This window comes from Panthera pardus, unplaced genomic scaffold, assembly GCF_024362965.1.
Source record: "Panthera pardus isolate Hobbes unplaced genomic scaffold, ASM2436296v1 HiC_scaffold_20, whole genome shotgun sequence".
NCBI lineage: Eukaryota > Metazoa > Chordata > Mammalia > Carnivora > Felidae > Panthera > Panthera pardus.
Window position 1 is genome coordinate 86,767,481 of NW_026526766.1, and position 19,882 is coordinate 86,787,362.

A 19,882-nucleotide genomic window follows, 5' to 3' on the forward strand; every position below is an offset into this window, starting at 1 on the left:
TTTTTTATTAAAATTTTTAAAAATGTTTATTTATTTTTAAAGAGAATGAGAGACAGAGTGTGAACAGGGGAGGGGCAGAGAGAGAGGGAGACACAGAGTCAGAAACAGTCTTCAGGTTCCAAGCTGTCAGCACAAAGCCTGACACGGGGCTCGAACTCAGGAACCGTGAGATCATGACCTGGGCTGAAGTTGGATGCCCAACCGACTGAGCCATCCAGGTGCCCCTAAAATTTTTTAAATATATTTCTTCTAGTCCCATAGATTTTCCTATTGCAGAGCTTTAATTAATCTACAATTTATTTTTCTGTCAGATGTGAGATAGAAATAGAACTTTACGGGTGTCTGGGTGACTTAGTTGGTTAAGCGTCTGACTTTAGCTCAGGTCATGATTTCACAGTTAGTGGGTTCGAGCCCGGTGTCGGGCTCTGGCTCTGTGCTAACAGAGCCTGCTTCTGATTCTCTCTCTACCCCTCCTTGACTCGCGCTCTCTCTGTCTCACAAAGGTGAAGAGATGTTTAAAAAAAAAGAATAGAACTTTTTTTTTTTTCAAATGATAGTCAAATGTGTTTTTCCTAACATATCATTTGCATTTTTCTCTGTCTCCTAACCAACATTTTATTTTATTTATTTTTTTTTAAAATTTTTTTATTTATTTTTGGGACAGAGAGAGACAGAGCATGAACAGGGGAGGGACAGAGAAAGAGGGAGACACAGAATCGGAAACAGGCTCCAGGCTCTGAGCCATCAGCCCAGAGCCCGACGCGGGGCTCGAACTCACGGACCGTGAGATCGTGACCTGGCTGAAGTCGGCCGCTCAACCGACTGCGCCACCCAGGCGCCCCTCCTAACCAACATTTTAAAGGGCTGACTGATATTCTTTTTATCTGGAAAAATATTCCTTTCCTATTGTGCCATTAAGAGAGCATTTATTGGGGCACCTGGGTGGCTCAGGTCATGATCTCGCGGTTCGTGAGGGCTGTGAGTTCGAGCCCCGCGTCGGGCTCTGTGCTGACAGCTCAGAGCCTGGAGCCTGTTTCAGATTCTGTGTCTCCCTCTCTCTGACCCTCCCCTGTTCATGCTCTGTCTCTCTCTGTCTCAAAAATAAATAAAACGTTAAAAAAAATATTAAAAAAAAAATAAAAAAAGAGAGCATTTATTTATTTCTTGTATTTCATACAAGAATGTAACCTTGGTATTCTACAAAAACAGCTCAGTACCTAACACGCAGTGGGAGCAGAAATCATGGGATTAGGGAATACAGGAACAGATAACCTGTGTCCCTACTTCATGGAACAGACAAGTCTTGAGGGCGGAAGGGGAGGTTTTGAGGCTTTCCAGTCCAATGACAAAGTTTTCACCCATCAGTGGATAAATTAAAAGATAATGACAATTATGCACTTGTGCACACAAGTATGTAGAAAAAATCATTGTAAGGCTGCCAACCATCTCTTAAGAAGGACCCTGAAACCTTGGCTTTCTTTTTCTATTGTTCTCATAAAGTAAATTTCATGTTTGTCAACTCCAAAAGCCAAGGAAACACTGAACTGTAGTCCGGCTCTTCCATCTGATAGTTACTGAACCGTAGTCACTGAGCCATCTGTTTGGTGCGGGCGCTGCTGTCATAGGCGTCGAGGATTTGGTAATGAAAAGACCCGCCGGGAGGCCTGTATAGTTGAGCTGGGAAGGTCCACATTCTTGAAACAATGACGTAACAGTTTATTGCCGTCGAGGAACGGGTAAGGAAGAGGTCAAGGTGACAGGTAAACTGCATAGATATAAACTGAAGCCAAGGGAAGTGCAAAGGGTAGACACAGGGAACGGTGTACCTGGGCAGAGGCTCGTCCTCAGTCTCGTGCGCGCGTGGGCCGGGTGGAGACGGGGGCGGGGCCGCGCTCCCGGCGTCCCCGTGGCCCCGCCTCGGCAGTGGCGGGGAGGGGCGGCACGTGAGTGGGGCGGAGCCGGGCCGAGCGGGTGGGGCGGGGCGAAACGGAACGCGCGCATTTGCGGCTTCGTTTCCGGACGGAGGCCTTTGCAGAGAGCCCCGCGTCCCTAGGGGGCGGCGGCGGCGGCGGCGGCGAGGGCAAAGGGGGGATCCGGAAGTCAACACCATGTCGAGTCTGCACAAGAGCAGGTAAGGGCCACCGCGGCCGACCCAGGCGGACCACTCCTGGCCAGGCCGCCCCCTCTGCCTTGCAGGGCGGGACGCAGGTGCGGCTAGGAAGCGGGAGCCCAGTGTAGCGGGTCTCGGGCGCCCACTTTCCAACCTCATTGCTTGTGGGCCTGAGGGTGCCCGGAGCGGAGGCACCTCTTCTGCTCCCTCGTGTCACCCCATGTCTCTCCCTCATCCTGGACCCCGGGTTTCCCCCTTCCCCTGGTGTCTTCCTCATCCAGGGCCTCGATGCCCCGTTCTCCAGCTCCCCATCCCCTCCCCACCGTTTTTGTCCCCCTTGTTAATCCTCTGCCCCAGTACCGTCCCCTCCAAATGCTCCCTGTTTCCCTTGCCTGGTTTTTACATGGAATGCTGGAGAACCTGGATTCTCCAGTCTTCCTTCCCTCAGGCTCAATCCCACAGCACTGGCCAAATTTTGTTAAGTCTTCAGTTTTTCTCCAGGACTCGCTTGTTCTTTAAACCTTTTGTCCTTGCCTACTGTCTAGCCCAGAGGTCTTCTAATGGTTGTATTTTTGAGCCTGGGGAGCTGCGTGCAGGTCACATAGGTCCGTTGTCTAGGGATCACATTACTCCTGGTTCCTAGTGGCACTATGGGCTGGGCCTGGCCAGCAGGAAGTGCCCAATAAATGCCAGCTCACTAAATGTTAGAAATGTGTCTAATTTCATGGTGTTTGCTTGAGAACCTCTAGAGGAATATCTCTATGTTCCTGGGTTTGGAGGAAGAAGTGATCTGTAATTCTGTAGTTCCCCTAAGGTGCCTTTGGCCAGGACCTAGGCTGAGCTCTGCTGTCTTTATGTCCTGAAGGGGTGGGAGGAACTGGTTGAAGACTGGTGATATGAGAGCTCTGGGCTTCAGAAGTGATCACTAAGTCTGTCACTCTGGGGTTTGGATGTGCTTCATTTGCCTTCCCGTCCGACTTCTAGGATTGCAGATTTCCAGGATGTCCTGAAGGAGCCCACGATCGCTTTGGAAAAGCTTCGGGAACTCAGTTTTAGTGGTAAGCAGCAGCTCTCCACGTTCAGGGTTTCCTTAGAGCAGCATTGTGGTTAGGATGGAGGGGAAGGTGCCCAGGGCCACACCTGGTCAGTTCTAGGGCGGCCAGCCTGCCTCGTGGGGCCTTCTGCTGATTCTGGGACTCTCAGCCACCCCTGACTGCCCTGACCGCCAAGAGCAAGCCTCGGCCTTAGGATGCTTCCTGGGGTGTAAGCGGTGTTTGCTGCTAGCTGAGGGTTACTCGAGAGGATCGAATGCGGGAGCCTGGAGCGGGGAAGAGACTCGAGCCGCTTCGGGGTCTGCCTCACTCCTCAGCAAACTTCCTGTGTAGTAGAATTTCGTTAGCTGCAGAGCAGTTCCTGATTCTCTCCCAGGCTTGGGGATTACAGCTGACTCAGGCAATGGTGAACTTTGGTTAACGGTAAAATTCTAGCCTTGAGACCCTGACTTTAAGGAGCTGAACCCCAGCAGTGTTTGACTTTGCCCTCCCTGGCATGGTTAACCTTCCAGCACAGAGATTTTTGCTTATCTTTTAAAATATCCTAAGGTGTTCTGTGTGGGTTCTTGTTACTGCTCTGCCCTTGTGACTTGGTCAGCAAGGAGTTCTGGTAGTTGCTTTTCTTGTCCCCATGCAGATTCTGAGGGAGGTGGGCATCAGCTCCCACTCACGGTATTAGGGGTACCGTAGCAGCAGCTGCTTTAGTGAGGCTCCTGACAATATCGCAGGAGACGTTTGTCTTTTGTTCAAGAGTGATATTTAAACCCTGAAGGTCTTGAGGGGTCATGGGGTGTGTACTGAGCTGAAGAATCTACCAGGCCTCGGGGAAGCCATTGTGCGTTGAGTTTGGGCTGTAGAGTTAAGACGGACAGACCTGTGTTGGAGTCCCCGATTGCTCTGTCATTACGGATAGGTTTCTTTATCTGGAAGGTGAGGATGACAGTGCTAATCTTCTCTACTTACTAGGGTTGTAATGAGGGTCAAGTGAAGTAATGTCCATAAGGCACAGAGTGCTTAGCATTTATAGCTTAGTTTATATTCCGCAAATATTTACAGTGTCCCTGCTGTGTGCTGTGCCCCACGCTAGGGGCTGGGAATATAAGGCAGATTTGGTTCTTCTCTTTCGGGGGCTCACCCAGCTGTCGGTGTTACAGAGGTTAAATAAATCCGCAAACCATGTTATACAGTCCCAACTGGGCTGGATGCTATGAAGGACAATTCATGGAGCCATTATCGTTTATAATGAGAGACCTGACTCCGATTGGGCAGAGATGGTGGTGGTGGGTAAGCGCTGCTCTGAGGAACAAATACCAAGGATGAGAAGGCGTTATCCTCAAAAGAACATTCCCCACGGAGGGAGCTCTGGGGTGGGGGCAGGGGTCATGGAGAGAAATACACAGGATTAGCCTGTAGTCCAATGATTTTTCTGACAGGAGATGATTCTTGACGAAGTACTTCTCGCGCACTCCATTCCTTGCCCACTGGCTCTGAGGTGGAGGGCTGGGGGGGGTCTGGGGGCTCTGGCCTGGGGCGTGACTCTTGCCTGCTGTGTCCACAGGCATCCCCTGTGAGGGCGGACTTCGGTGCCTCTGCTGGAAGGTGGGTGTGCCTGGGGTGGGGTGCCTGCTCTGCCAAAAGTCCTTGGGTTCCTGCATGGCCTGCCCCCACCCTGGCCCCTTCCCCTTCTTCTGCGCCTTTCCTTGCTTGTCCGAGGAGACTTTTCTGGGAAGTCCTGGGTTTCTTTTCCTCTTGGCATCCCCTCCAGGATTCCCTTGGGGCAGGAACACGTAGTAGTGGCAGTGAAGCTCTCTGCTTCCTGGTCCGCACAGGGCAGTAGAAGTGACGCTTAATGGGACAGAAAGAGGCCACGCTTTGCCCAAAGCTATTAGCCGAGGTGGGAGCAGAAACCCAATGTCTTGGTTTCCAGCCTCTTGAGCTCCAGGTTTCCTTATCCTTTGCGAGGGTCTCTTTGAGGACAAGCAGAGGAAAAGGTGGGTTTGGGATAAAGTGGAGAGGAAAGGGGAGGCTACCCCCAGCCCACACCTGCACGCGTGGGTTTCAGCCCATCTGGTCTTCTGGCCTTTATTAGACATTTTCCTTGAGGCCTGTCGGCCTCCACCTACTGTCTGGGGTTGGGCCCAGGAGTCGACAGAGCTTTGTTCCTCTCCCTCTGTGCAGATTCTCTTGAACTACCTCCCCTTGGAGAGAGCCTCATGGACCTCCATTCTGGCCAAGCAGAGGTGAGACCACGAGAAAGGGGGGTGACGGGAGGGCCTTCCTATCAGACAGCAGGTGGTGCTGGGCCTGCCTTGCCTTCTGTTGCTGCTTCTCTGGTCCAGGCTCCCTGGACAAGACCCTTGGGATCATCCTCTCTCCCCTTCTCTCCTGCAGGGAGCTGTATTCTCAGTTCCTGAGGGAAATGATTATCCAGCCTGGCATTGCCAAGGCCAACATGGGTGTGTCCAGGGAGGATGTGACCTTTGAGGACCATGTGAGTAAGGGTCTCAGCAGGGACCAAGGCTACAGAGTAGGGAGGGATGCAGGCTTTGGAGCCGGAAGTTCCGTCTACCCCAGAGGACAGATGTGGCCAGTCTGGGTCCCCTCTGGACCATCCAGTACCTCCTCTCTGTGTTGGGCCACTCAGCCCCTGGAGGCCGTCATCTCTCCCTTCTCCTTCCCAGGCGCTGGGCCTGGTCAGGAACGTAGGCCATGAATTGGGGTCTGAGTGTGTGTGTAGAACTGAGCCAAGTCCTCTGTGTGTGCTGTGTCTCCTTTCCTCCTCGCCTCTGTTCCCTGGGGAAATTTCTGTGATTTTATAATTGAAGAGAGAGCAGGGCAGGAGTGAGAATAAATGGTCTTTCTGTGGCCTGGAGGGAGCCTCATGCTCTCCTCAGATACTGAGCCCCTCCCCTTGTGCAGAAAGTGGAGATGGATGGACCCAGGCCCGTCCTCCAACGTTTAGACTTGACGATTCCGAGCAAGGTGAATTAGATTCAAAGAGACCTGATAATACAACATGCATTCATTCAACAAGCATTTAGTGAGCACCTGGTATATGCAGCATTTGAGACAGAAAGGGTGGTCCCTGCCCAGCAGGGGTGTCCTCAGAGCAGAACGTGATGTCGGAGGCTCCCCAAGTAGCTCACAGGCTGTCTCAGAGTCCCCGCTGGGCCTCTGCTCAGGCCCCCCCAGACTGGAATCTGCCCCCTGGGGCCCTGGCTGGACCTGGGACAGAGCAGCTCATCCTCTCCCCTCAGCCACTCAACCCCAACCCCGACAGCCGCTGGAACACATACTTCAAGGACAACGAGGTGCTGCTGCAAATCGACAAAGACGTCCGGTAAGCAGGGCACTGGGGGTCAGGAGCTGGCCCGTGGGACTTCTGGGGGGTTTCCCAGTCCTGTCCTTTGCCTTTGCAGCCCACGCCCACAGGTGGGTGTTTGAGGAACGGCCGGAGGCTGGTCTGGTAGGTGGGTCCAAGCCCCAGTGATGTCGGCCTATGAACAGGGCCAGTGACCGAGTCGAGTGCCTGGCTCTCCTTTCTCCCTGCCTTAGTTTCTGTCGTGCCGCAGGTGTTTATGGGTTCATCGGATCCTTCCTGCGACAGATACTGAGATCCTACTCTATGGCGAGCTCAGTGCCGAGCTCAGGGTTGAGCATGGAATTGACAGACGTGGTCCCCTTCTTAAGGAGCTTGGGACCCGGTGGGGAGGATGGTTAGATAGTCCTTGAGCAAGATGGGTCTTCCGTGTAATTAGCATTTGTGGTCAGTGCCCTGAGGGGAGAGTTCAGGGTGCTTTAAGGGTTGGGGGGAGGCCTCGGCTGAGGTCTCAGGAGTGAGAGGCCTTGGGGGAAGAGGGAGGGAAAAGCCGTGGTGGTGGGGAGCTGCCTGCGGGAAGGCCCCGAAAGCGCATGGAGGCACGTTCGAGGAGCAGTGGTGGAAGCCACACTGGAGGGAGGCGGGGGTTGGACCTTGGACTTGATCCCAAGGGCATGGGGCAGTCATGCAGAGGTTTTGAGCATAGGAGTGACAGGATCAGATGAGTGTTTTTTGAAAACTTGTGAGCCTCAGTGTGTGCCTGGGCGTGCTTTTCCGCTTGGCAGAGAGACGTGGAAACACGCTCCTGCTTCCTGTGGGGTTGGCGAGTCTGGCAGTGGGTGGGATCTCCCACAAGGCTGTGTGAGGAGCTGGAAGGGAGGCCTCCCTGCAGTGGGGCTGAGTGGTTGGAGCTGGAGATCTGCAGTGAGTTTACCGGGTTTCAGTTCTGCTTTCACCGGGTGCCGGCCGTGTTTCCGGGCCCTGGGCGCTGCTCCTCTGTCCGTGCTCGGCTTGTCCGGCCCCATCTTCAGATGGCCCCAGGTGGACACCCAGCCCAGCGCGGCTCAGCCAGGATGCAAAAGAGGGTCTCGCCTCCTGCATTCTCAGGGCGGAGTTGGGGCGGCCTCTGTGCACGAGGCGTCTTGACAGTTTGCGTCAAGAACCATGTCTTGAACCCGGTTCTAGAGAAACAGGTTCTATCTCACACTGGTAGCGATTGTAGCGTGTCATTCAGTGTTTTTGGGGGGGCAAGTTTGCAACGTGCTAGGTGTAAGAAGTCTGGAAAGCGTGCCTGTGCTGCAGTAACGTGCACGAGAAAAACTTTACCTGTTGAAGTGACGCAGCGATGTGGGTCCATTATATCTCAGTAAAACTGGAAACGAAACGAAACCAAACCTATGTGATCGCATCGTAGAGACTGTCTCCCACCTTGAGTTTTCCTCTCCCTCTGTCCTGGACATCTTCCTGTGTCGGCTGTATACTATCCTGTTACACAGCGTGCAGCATAACCATTTTATTTAAGTTAGTTTATCAACATAACCATTTTAAACTACACTGCACTGAACACCCTATATGTATTAGATAATTTTTTTTTTTAGATAAATATTTTTGACATGGAAAGATGGTTGTGGTTAAAGAGGAGAATTGGATTATAAGACCATAATGACACTTAAAAATTTTATATGTGTGTGTATCTATATGGAAATACAAATCAGAATGTGGGTATTTTAGGGACACGCGGATGGCTCGGTCAGTTAAACATCTGACTCTTGGTTTTGGGTCAGGTCGTGATCTCGTGGTTCGTGGGTTCGAGCCCCGCGTCGGGCTCTGTGCTGATGGCTCAGAGCCTGGAACCTGCTTCGGATTCTGTGTCTCCCTCTCTCTCTGTCCCTCCCCCGGCTGCACTCTGTTTCTCTCTGTCTCAAAAAAGAATAAATGTTAAAAAAAACCAAACAAACACTAAATTCTTAAAAGTAAAATGTTACAGGGCGTGTGGGTGGCTCAGTCAGTTGTATTCGATTCTTGATTTTGGCTCAGGTCATGATCTTGCAGTTCATGAGTTCAAGCCCTGCATTGGGCTCTGTGCTGATGGTGTGGAGCCTGCTTTAGATTCTCTGCCTCCCTCTCTCTCTCTCTACACCTCCCCTGCTTGCTTTCTATGTCTCCCCCTCCCCCAAAAATGTTACTATTTTTTTTTAATTTATTTTTTTATTCTTAGAGAGAGAGGGCAGGGGAGGGGCAGAGAGAGAGGAAGACAGAGAATCTAAAGTGGGCTCTGCTCTGACAGCAGAGAGCCCGATGCAGGGCTCGAACTCACCAATGGTGAGATCATGACCTGAGCTGAGCCGAAGTCGGATGCTTAACCACCTGAGCCACCCGGGTGCCCCAAATGTTACTAATTTTTTAAAAACCACAAAAAATGCCTTTTGGAATAGTGGAGCACCCGGCAACAGGGTGCTGATGAAATGCTCCAAACTTTCATCCTGAGTAACAGTGCTCTCTCCTGTTCCCTCTTGACAGGAGGTTGTGCCCAGATATATCTTTCTTCCAGAGAGCCACCGAGTACCCCTGCCTCCTTATCCTGGACCCCCAGAATGAGTTTGAGACCCTTCGTAAACGGGTGGAACAGACGACGCTGAAATCGCAGACAGTGGCCCGGAACCGGAGCGGAGTCACAAATGTGAGAGCCAGCCCGGGGGCCCCAGGGACGCCCCGTGACAGCCTTTTCCTTCCTGCTTCCCTCGGAGCACTGGCCACCGGCCGTCTGCCCTGACAGCTACCCAAAGCGACCTTGGTCCTGCCAGGTCCACCTCTGGGGCTCTTCTGCAAGTCAGCTATCAAAGTCTGGGGGTGTGGGGGGCCGGGGGAGGGTCCTCCCGCGTGCTGAAGGAGCAGCAGGGGAGATGCCTCTTGAAAAAGCGATTACACGCTGATGAGAACGTGTGGGAGCAGTGAGGCAGTGAGGAGCTCACCTGGCCTTGGTGTCCCGGAAGACTTCCCCGAGGAGGTGACATTTCAGCTAAGAGGCCAGGAATTAGCAGGAAAGTGCGTTCCAGGTGGGGAGGAGGGCATAGTGGAGTCCTCAGGCAGGAGTGAGTGTGGTGTGTTCAGGGAATAGCAGAGCCCGGCCAGGCAAGAGGGGGGCACCGCCAGAGGATGCTGGCAAGGTCAGCGGCTGTGAGGCCACCTAGGGGCTTCTGAGCATTCTAAGCAAAGCGGGGACGTGATTCCGGTCTGCTTTTGTGACGGATTGCCGTGGGCAGTTGCCGTGGGGGTGTTGGAAGGGTAGGAATGGAGGACGGGAGGCGGCCGCTCTGTCCAGGCACAGGCAGGTGGGGGCCGGGGTGAAACGTGGATAGACTTGAGAGATCAGGAGCTAGAATTGCTAGGGCTTGCGCTGGCCAAGTTGCACGGAGCGTTTGAACCCCATTCTTCTAGCAGATTCCTGTACCTCTGAGAAGCAGCCTGTGGCCAAATGAAGCGTAGTACCTTCTTCCTGAATTTACACCTATGTTTGAGTACATGGAACTCCTGCTTTTTCCTCAAAACTTTTCATTGTCCTCCAACAGTAGAAAAATCCTTCTCTGTAACCTCCAACAGACTCGTGACATATAATACTGCAGAAGCTTTCTTCCCTCAGGTAGAATGACTGATCACATCTCTGTGTCTCTCGGATAGCAGCCATTTTCTGCTGCAGGGGTGACGCGGGCAGTTAACAGCTGATCCCAGGGTCCCATGTGCCCGGGACAGAGTGACATGTGCCAGGGGGTGCAGAATGCTTGGCTGGCCACGTGGGTGACCCTACTCGCCGCTGATGTCCTGGCTACAGGGCAAGGTGTGGACCTGGCTTCACTCATTTCACTGCAGTAATTGGGGTCTGAGAGCGGAGCTCTTCCCCATTTTAGGTCTTGATCTGGTCCTGGTGGCAGAGAACCTGACCAGAAGCTGCATCCCTAGACCTCGGGACCTGCGGTTGGGCCATTTAGTTCAAGTTGAACATCTGTTTGACTTTGGGGGAAGTAACACCAGCCTCACCTTCCTGGGCCTCCACCTTCTCCCCTGTAAACTGGGCAGGATCATTTCCACCATGCTGGCTTTTGAATCACCAGGAGGTTGAAATGAGGTCACGGCTCTGCAGATTTTGGGAAGGCTGCAAGGCATTTCTCTGAGGCCTGGGCTGCAGGCTGTGGAGTCAGCCAGTCTGGGCTCAAGTCCTACTGTCACCACGTAGTGCGAGACTTTGGCGAGTGACCTAACATTTCTGAGCCTCAGTTTCCTCGTCTTCAAAATGACGTTGAGCAGGTATTCTAGATTGTTCAGAGGACTTCATGGAGGAATGCTTGCAGAGCACGGTCTTGCCCACGGAAAGCTGTCAGTGAATGTTAGCGATGTGTGCGTGTGAGCGCACATGTACACACGTGTATATGTTTGCACGTGCGTGTATGATGGGGGAGGGACTTTGTCTTCAGGATCCTGTGCTTCCCGGATGACTTCATATGCTGGCCCTGCCTGCGTTTGCCTGCAGCTTTCTCACACAGGGAACCCCCGGCACCTGGATCTTTGCGGTGCCCCTGGGGGCTCCTGCCAGCACCGCTGTTGGAGACCTCTGCTCTGTCGCAGGAGGATCCCTCTTCAGCAGGGATCCCTCTTCTGTTTATCTCCCATCTTTTTCTTAATGAAAAAGGTGGAACGTTCGCAAAAGTTGAAAGAAGAGTACGATTCCCAGCTGTATACTTTCCACCTAGATTCAACAGTTGTGAATGTTCTGCCATATTTGTGGGTGTATTATATGTAGAGAGAGTAAGTTGCACACGCCCCGACCCTTCGCCCGCGAGTACTCTTGTGGGCGTCTCCTGGGAAGGAGAACATCCTCCTTTGTCACCATCCTCACATACGAAGATTAACAATAATTCCACAGTAACACCCAACTTCCAGCCCGTGATCGGATGTCCTCAGTTGTGCCAAGGATATTTTAGTTATTTGACTTTGCATCCGAGACCCATTAAGGTGTCTGTGTGGTATTGAGATGTTATATTTCATTAGTCTCTTGATCTCAGGGAGGCCTCCACTTCCGCCCCCCTCCCCCACAGCATTTGACTTTTTGAAGGATCTTGGCCAGTTGTCTGTTTTTGACATATTTACAGGTTTTTTAAAAAGTAAAGAATAACTTCCATGTAGTAAAATGCACAGATCTCAAGTACGCAACTAGATGAACTTTTAGTTACGTATACGCCCAGTCAAGACACTGAACGTTTCCATCATCCAGAAAGTTCCTTCACGCCCCTTCCCAGTCAGTGCCCCTCACCTCAGAGGTAAGCGCTGTTCTGGTTTTTGGCACCATAAATTAGGCTTCGGCCCCGCTGCCTTGTGGAATACCCCACGTTCTGGGTTTGTCCGCCTGTTTCTCCCTGTGGCGTTGGATGCGTTCTGCTGTGCTGTGTACTCCCCATAAGCTGGAAGTCGAGTCTTGCCTGAACGGCAAACATTTCTGGCGGGAACGCGTTATCTCTGCTGTCGCCGCCTCACCGGCTCCTCCCCTCTTTCCCCAGATGTGCTCCCCACACAAGAACTCCACGCCCTCTTCCCTGAACGAGTATGAGGTGCTGCCCAACGGCTGTGAGGCCCACTGGGAGGTGGTGGAGCGCATCCTGTTCATCTACGCCAAGCTCAATCCTGGCATCGCTTACGTGCAGGGCATGAACGAGATCGTGGGGCCCCTCTACTATACCTTTGCCACCGACCCCAACAGCGAGTGGAAAGGTAAAAGGCCTCTTGGCTGCCCGCACCCCTCGTGCGGCTCCCTAGAGAGAGGGGCCCAGGAAAGCCTGGCTGATGGGCCTTCTCAGGCGCTGCGACTCGCGCCCCACCTCTGGGCCTCTTCTTCCCTCTGTCAGAGGTGAGAGGTTAGCCTGGATCATCTCTGAGGTCCTTTCCAGTTCAGGCCTTTTAGGATGTGGGAAGTGTGTTGAGCTCTCAGCGTGGGTAACGGAAGTTCTGATAAAAGGAGATGACCGGTACATTCCGGAAGCTGAATGGCTGACAAGGCTTCAAGTAAATGGTTTGACAAGTGTCCTCAGAAGAGCATGTAATCAGTTACTAAGTGAAATGCACAGTGTTGCCCGAAGGTGTGAGAAGAAAGACGTGGTGTCCTTAGTCTGGGGGCGGAGCGTGGTCAAGGATAGAGGAGGGCCCGGGCCGGACCAGGAGGGTGGGCGGCCCGGAGGAGCTCAGAGGCAAAGGGGGAGACGTCGTGCACGGGAGAGGTGGGGTGCGACGCAGGAGGGCATCAGTTCCCTTGCAGCTGCTCCCCCTCCCCCCACCCATCGCCAGAGCACGCCGAAGCGGACACCTTTTTCTGCTTCACCAACCTCATGGCTGAGATCCGGGACAACTTCATCAAGAGCCTGGACGACTCCCAATGTGGCATCACCTACAAGATGGAAAAGGTGTACTCCACCTTGAAGGATAAAGACATGGAGCTCTACCTGAAACTGGTGAGGACCACGGGGCCAAGGCAGACGGACGGGAAGGGGCACAGATAGCAGGCCTCCTCAGCACCCCAGGCCGGGGGCAAGTTCTGGCTTGAGTCCGGGAATGGAGAGTGGCTGCTCCCGCTGGGGAGTGCCGGCCTGAAAGCTGGGGCCCGACCGGGAGACCGAGGCAGCAGTTGACGTGGGAGCCTAGCAGGCCGGGCACGAAGAGGAAGTTGATAGGGTGCCTGTCGTGGGCCAGGCATGATGCAGTGTGTTTACTGTAGACTGAATGACTTTAGCTTGGTAGCAGTCCTCTGAGAAACAAAGTGCAAGCTTCATTTTTATTTTTATTTATTTATTTTTAAGACGTTCATTTATTTTTGAGAGGGAAAACACAAGCGAAGGGGAGAGGGCAGAGAGAGAGAGGGAGACAGAGGATCTGAAGCAGGCTCTGTGCTGACAGCAGCGAGCCTGATGCGGGGCTCGAACCCACGGACCGCGAGATCATGACCTGAGCCGAAGTGGGACGTTCAACTGACTGAGCCACCCAGGCGCCTCTGAACTTCATTTAAAAAAAAATTTTTTTTTTTTTTTTGGGGGGGCGCCTGGGTGGCTCAGTCGGTTAAGCGTCCGACTTCAGCTCGGGTCACGATCTCGCGGTCCGTGAATTCGAGCCCTGCGTCGGGCTCTGGGCCGATGGCTCAGAGCCTGGAGCCTGCTTCCGATTCTGTGTCTCCCTCTCTCTCTGACCCTCCCCCATTCATGCTCTGTCTCTCTCTGTCTCAAAAATAAATAAAACGTTAAAAAAAATTTTTTTTTTAATGTTTATTTTTGAGAGAGAGACAGAATGTGAGCAGGGGAGGGGCAGAGAGAGAGGGAGATACAGAATCCGACGCAGGCTTCAGGCTCTAACCTGTCAGCACAGAGCTGTATGTGGGATGTGAGATCTCACGAACCGTGAGATCATGACCTGAGCCGAAGTGGGACGCTCAACGGACTGAACCACCCAGGCGCCCCTGAACTTCATTTTTAAAAATTAAAAATAATCTAAAAAGTTCTTGGAGTGTCATTCCCTATTTATTTCGGAAAACAGTTTTGTGAAAAGAAACTATATAAAAACAATTTTGTGAACAAGAAGATACATATAAACAGATCCCTTTAAACAGATTTGGAATTATGTTTTTGTTATTTTGTAACATGGTTTTTCAGTTAGTAATACTCACTGGCTGACCAGACGGCTCATCTCTATGGGGAGTAATTGTCTTACAAGGTGTTGTACAGAGAGTAAATAAATGAAATAATATACTTCACATGTGAAGCACAAGGCTGGGCTTATCGTAAGTGCCCCGTAATAGTCTGTCCATAAATCCAGGGTTATAATCCATACTGCATTTTAAAAAAAATTTTTATTTATTTATTTAAAAAAAAATTTTTTTTTTTTAAGGTTTTATTTATTTTTGAGACAGAGCATGAACGGGGGAGGGGCAGAGAGAGAGGGAGACACAGAATCGGAAGCAGGCTCCAGGCTCTGAGCCGTCAGCCCAGAGCCCGACGCGGGGCTCGAACCCGCAGACCGTGAGATCGTGACCTGAGCCGAAGTCGGACGCTTCAGCGACTGAGCCACCCAGGCGCCCCCCCAAAATTTTTTTTTATTATTTATTTTTGAGAGAGAGACAGAATCCAAGTGGGTTGGGGCAGAGAGAGAGGGAGACACAGAATCCGAAGCAGACTCCGGGCTCCGAGCTGTCAGCACAGAGCCTGGCGCGGAGCTTGAACTCACAAGCTGTGAGATCATGACCTGAGCTGAAGTCGGCCGCTTAACCGACTGAGCCACCCAGGCGCCCCCATACTGCATTTTAAAAGAATCCGAGCCATTTGTAAATCTAGGGAGCTTACATAAAAGCACGGATTTCTGGCTCCTCTTGAAAAATCGAAGATCTGACAGCACCGGCCGGCCACAACAGCAGCCGTCCCTCTGGTCGAGCGCGGCTCTCCGGGCGGCCCCAGTGCCGTCCCCACCACCCACAGCATGCCCGGCGCAGACGCGCGGCCAGTCTGATAGGCCACATGACACTGCACGGCGGCTGACCGCCATGCCCGCGCCTTGTCTCCCCAGCAAGAGCAGAACATCAAGCCCCAGTTCTTTGCCTTCCGCTGGCTGACACTGCTGCTGTCCCAGGAGTTCTTGCTGCCTGACGTCATCCGTATCTGGGACTCCCTCTTCGCCGACGACAACCGCTTCGACTTCCTCCTCCTGGTGTGCTGTGCCATGCTCATGTGAGTGGACCGCGAGCAGAGGGCCGGGGCTGCTCGTGGGCAGTGAGCCTCTGGATTTCTCGGGCGGGTGTCACACTGCGGGTGGTAAGGCGGGAGCAGGAAGGGGCCTGCTGGGCCCGCGCTCGGTGGCCCAGGGCTCTAGCGCTTTGCTGCTGTGTTCTTTTTTTTTTTTTTTTTTTTAAGTTTATTTATTTTGAGAGCGAGAGCGAGCACGTATGTGCATGAGCAGGTGAGGGGCAGAGAGAGGGAGAGAGAGACAGAGAGAGAGGGAGAGAGGGAGAATCCCAAGCAGGCTCTGTGCTGTGAGCGCAGAGCCTGACTCAGGGCCTGATCTCACCAACGGTGAGATTACGACCTGAGCTGAAATCAAGAGTCGGTCGCTTAACTGAGCCGCCCAGGCGCCCCTCTGCTTGTTTTCCTTAGACTGATCCGGGAGCAGCTGCTGGAAGGGGACTTCACCGTAAACATGCGGCTCCTGCAGGTAATGGGGTTCGGGGGGCCCAGGTCAGGCCCTGGTCGTGAGGCAGGTACTTACCAAGCACCCACCGCTGCCAGCCGCTGTTTCAGGCTGGGGTCAGGAACAGGGCAGAAGAGTCCAGACTCCTGAGGCAGATCTGGGTTAGGATCTGGGTTTGAATTCTGGTCCTGCCACTTGAGTGGTGTCGCCTTGAGTGAATGACTTGGCGTCCCTGACCCAAATGTTCTACCTGAGTTCATCTTACCTGGGGCCCGGCGGCGCCCGGTACGTTGTGGTGCTTGTTGGTGAAAGTGCTCAGACCTGGGGGAGGAGGTTGGGGCGCAGTGGTTCAGAACGTAGGCTCAAGAGTAAACAGCTCTGGGTTCACATCTTTGTACTGCTGTGGTAGTCATGTGACCCGAGCCAAGCGATCGCCTCTCCAGGCCTCAGTGTCTCCAGTGCCTGGCCTGGGGTTGGTTTTCAGTAATTTGACCAGGTCTGTAAAATGGACACAGTCATAGTAACTTTCTCACCAGACTGACGAGGTGACCCACTGAGCTAATGCATGAGCAGCATCTGGCCCACGACCAGGCTCGGGATGAACGGTGCTTGGGATTCGATGGCAGGAGGGAGGGGAGGGAGGGTGGCCCGAGTCCTAAGGAAGGGGCTGTGGCACTGGTCGGTGCTGATTGGGTCGGGTAAGCTAGTGCAGCAGCGGGTGTAGCGTTAGCAAAGGTTTGGGCGACATGCAGGTGTCTTTGGCCTGTGGCCCCTGTCCCTCCGGCCCGGGGCCCAGCATGGTGACAGGGCCCAGTGGGAAGGAAGGGCATGTAGTGGTGAAAGGTGAGCTGACTTAAGAGGCATGTTGTTGACCTTTCCCCTGCCCAGGATTACCCCATCACAGATGTCTGCCAGATCCTTCAGAAAGCCAAGGAACTCCAAGACTCCAAGTAGCCTCCTGGCAAGAGGCCCAGGTTTGGGAGAGAAGACACCGACCCCTGTGCCCTGGCTTCTGGGACACGCAGAAGCCTGTGGGATCCCAGCCAGCCTGAGGGGAAACTGCAGGATTGGCCCACTCCAGGCCTCCTCACCCGGCTCCCTCGCCCTCGGCCGCTCCCGCTGGGGACACACTGTGCCATGTTCCTTCCTAACCACGCAGCCCTAGCTCTCTCCCTGCTCTTCATCCTGGGGACCTTTTGCCCAGGCTGCCGAGCAAGGCTGGAGCTCATGGGGTGGTTTTCCGGGGCTGGGGGACATTGGGGGCACAGGGGGCCGACAAGGGTCCTTCCCTGCCTCTGCTCGGCTGCTCCCTTCTTGTTCTTCTGCTCTGGTCTTCTGGGCTCTGGTCTCGGGAGGTGCTTGGCAAATGAGCCAGAAACCACTTCTTCTGGGGGTTGGTGCTTAGGCTTCTCCATGGGGAAGGTGACACTGTGAAGGAGCTAAGAAGCTGCCAGGCCCAGGTCAAACTCTCTGTCCCTCTCCCTGCGAGTGTGTGTTTCTGTCTGTAGTCCTGGGTGGACGTGTATGTATCTCTTCATCTCCCGGGTGTCTGCTGCTCCTGTGTGGTGTGTGTGTGTGTGTGTCCATGTGTATGTGAGGGGGGTGGGGTGTCTCTGGTCCCTCGAGGGCTCTTTCTCCTCCCCTTCTCCCTCTGCCTCTTTCACAGAGGGGGTGTGTGACTCACTCTCGCTCTGTCTGCCCCTCTGTCGTTCTTCCTCTGCCCTTCTCTCTTGGGGTGCCTTATCCCCAGCTCTTCCCCCTCCGCCCCTCCACGAACCCCAGAAACAGAATGAGGAGTCTGGCTCAGCAAAATCCCTGGGGGTCAACCTTGGCCTTTGCACCCTGTTCACATTCCCAGCCCTGGGCCCCCAGGTCGCACAGACGGGGAGGGAGTCCACAGTGCCTCAGCGCAGGGTCCTGAATTGACTCCCAACGGAAATCTTGGAAACCAAAAGCTGCTGAGAAATGATGGCCCGCAAGGCTTTGGGCCCCTTACCCTCCTTTCTGCCCAGGGGATGGAGGAAGGAGAAGAGGGAGAGCTGGGGCTTCCAGAGATTCCCCCAAAAGGCCCTTCTCTCCCAGAGGAAAAGGACCTGAAGGCGATAGTGTACCGGGGGTTGGGATCCAAGTGTTTCAGAAGAGTCGTCATTCTTGTGGCTTCCAGGTCCTAGCCCAGGGCAGTGGGTCCCATAAAGGGCAAGTGGGACCAATGGGAGTCTCCCTGGGCCAGGTGTAGCTGAGCTTAAAGGCCCTGGATCCTCTTGGTGCCAGGAGAGCCATATCTCGCCCAGGCAGGCTGAAGGAGGTGCTGGCCCTTCCCTGGTCACCTGCTTGGGCTGTTCCCAGGATTTGGGGCAGGGACATTCGGAGCAGGAGCAGCTGGCTACTCTTGCCGCGGGGCTGTGGGAGGAGTGGGCACATTCTGACCAAGGCCCGCCCTCCTGTGAGGAGACAGGTGGTTTGGATCTGGAAGGCTGGGCGATACAGCAAGTGGCCTCCACCTCAGACTGGCCAGCAGTGGCCCTTTTGTCCCCAAAGCCTTCCCGAGTCTGGCAGCCAGGACTTTGTGCTGCCTTCCCGGGCCCGGCTGTGGGGCCCAGGAAGAGCTGTCCCCAAGTGGCTCCTGTACCAGGCCGTACCTTGGATGCTGCTGGGACTTTACGCACTTGCCTTTTTGCCGCCACCCCTCCCAACATACAGTACTTGGGAGATTTTTTTACTGTATTTATTCAGACTCCTAGTTATTTATTGCAGACTGGCAAGTGCTTGGTTTGGGGATGAAGGGTGGGGCTGGGAAAGTATACAAGCAGTTGGAGGTCTTCCTGACCTTCCAAGGTCAGAGTCCGCATCCTCTCCACCTGCCTGTGGGACCTTCCTGGTTTTCCAGCAGGTTCTGGCTGGGAGGGCTCTGAGCTCTGTACTGCAACTGAGTGTAAGGGATACAACAGGGTGGGTGTCGTCTCCAGACTGCAAGACCCCAGCATGGCACAGAGACCCTGCTTCCCACCAGCCTGGCTCAGCCTCTTCCCAGAACTGGTCAGCTGGTGGTTCAGTCCCAACTTGGAGCCCTTCACAGCCTGAGGCTTGGGCCACAGCCTGGGGCCCAGCAGCCTGCTCAGGACACCTGATGCATTCATTCCCTCTTGCCTGTCCCCCGCCTACCCTCCTGGGGCCATACTACTTGAGTCACTGCGTCTGATTGGCCTCAGTGGCAGATTTAGGTCCAGTGCTCTTTCCTTGACCTTGGGATGAGGATCGGGAGCACAGGGACCATGTCCAGATTACACGGCGCTCCCCAGTGGGATACTGCCTGAGGAAGGGACAGGCCCTTGGTGATTTCCCCTCCCCAGACTCTCAAGGGAGGTGCCTTGAGAGCCAGCGTGCCCAGGGCTTCCTGGTTGGGAGCTGCCCCCAGGACTTTGGACACTTAGAGATTGGGCTGTAAGAATTCTGCAGGTCTCACTCCAGGGTCAGAATGGAAGTCTGCTTTTGTTTTTTCATCTGTTTTATTCCTTGAATCAATGCTGTTGACGACAAGTTGTCTTTAATAAATCATGTGTTCTTTGCATTGGGCATTGGTGCTGTGATGGGCTGACACCTTTGAGGCCTCAGGGGAAATCCGAGTGGGGGTGGAGGAAGAGGCTCTTGAAAGTGGGCAGAGAACAAGGCCAGGAACCTCTCGTTGGAAGAGTCCGTTCGAGTCTTGTAGTTCAACCGCCTGCAGTTTGTCGCTGAGGAAAAGGCGGGGTGCCAGGGAAGAGGGTATTGCACAGTGGATTACACAGCAAGTTCTTTTTGAGGTTGACAAGACCTCAAGAAATAATTCGTAACCACAATCTAGAGACATCACTGGGAGCACTACATTGTTGTCATTTTCTGATAGTTTTGTGTACCCTCTCCCCTCTCATGTTAGGTGGTAAGTGGCTGTATGGTTTTAAAATGTATTTGTGGGCTATAGAGTATTCTAGTATGCTAAACATGTCTGAAACCCCTATATTTTGCTTATTCCAGCCTCCATTACGAGTAATACTGCGGGGAAGTTTTCCTGTTTAAGCTCCTTGCGCTCCCCATTCATTTCCCCAGCTCCGTCCTCTAAGTGGGTTGGAAGGTGTGAACCTTTTTAAGGCGTTTATACATACAAACTGCCCTCGGGAATCACCAGTTTCTGTTCCAAGCAGCAGTTAGCGTCAGCCG

At 53.6% G+C, this 19,882-nt stretch overlaps 1 protein-coding gene across 2 annotated transcripts; it reads left to right on the forward strand.

Annotated features, from left to right (window-relative positions):
- The first annotated feature begins 2,000 nt into the window (after window positions 1-2,000).
- On the forward strand, window positions 2,001-19,256 carry TBC1D13 (TBC1 domain family member 13). 2 transcript variants are annotated; one of them, XM_019420876.2, is made up of 12 exons: window positions 2,001-2,131; window positions 3,095-3,168; window positions 4,721-4,761; window positions 5,341-5,402; window positions 5,554-5,653; window positions 6,420-6,502; window positions 9,002-9,161; window positions 12,031-12,241; window positions 12,812-12,975; window positions 15,071-15,231; window positions 15,655-15,712; window positions 16,577-19,256. In XM_019420876.2, exons 1-12 carry the CDS (start codon window positions 2,109-2,111, stop codon window positions 16,640-16,642), a joined length of 1,203 nt encoding a protein of 400 aa, XP_019276421.1. In that variant the 5' UTR covers window positions 2,001-2,108; the 3' UTR covers window positions 16,643-19,256. The 2 variants fall into 2 exon arrangements, with proteins under 2 accessions (XP_019276421.1, XP_019276422.1); XM_019420877.2 differs by lacking the exons at window positions 2,001-2,131; window positions 4,721-4,761 and having other exon boundaries at window positions 3,098-3,168.
- The last annotated feature ends 626 nt before the right edge of the window (window positions 19,257-19,882 follow it).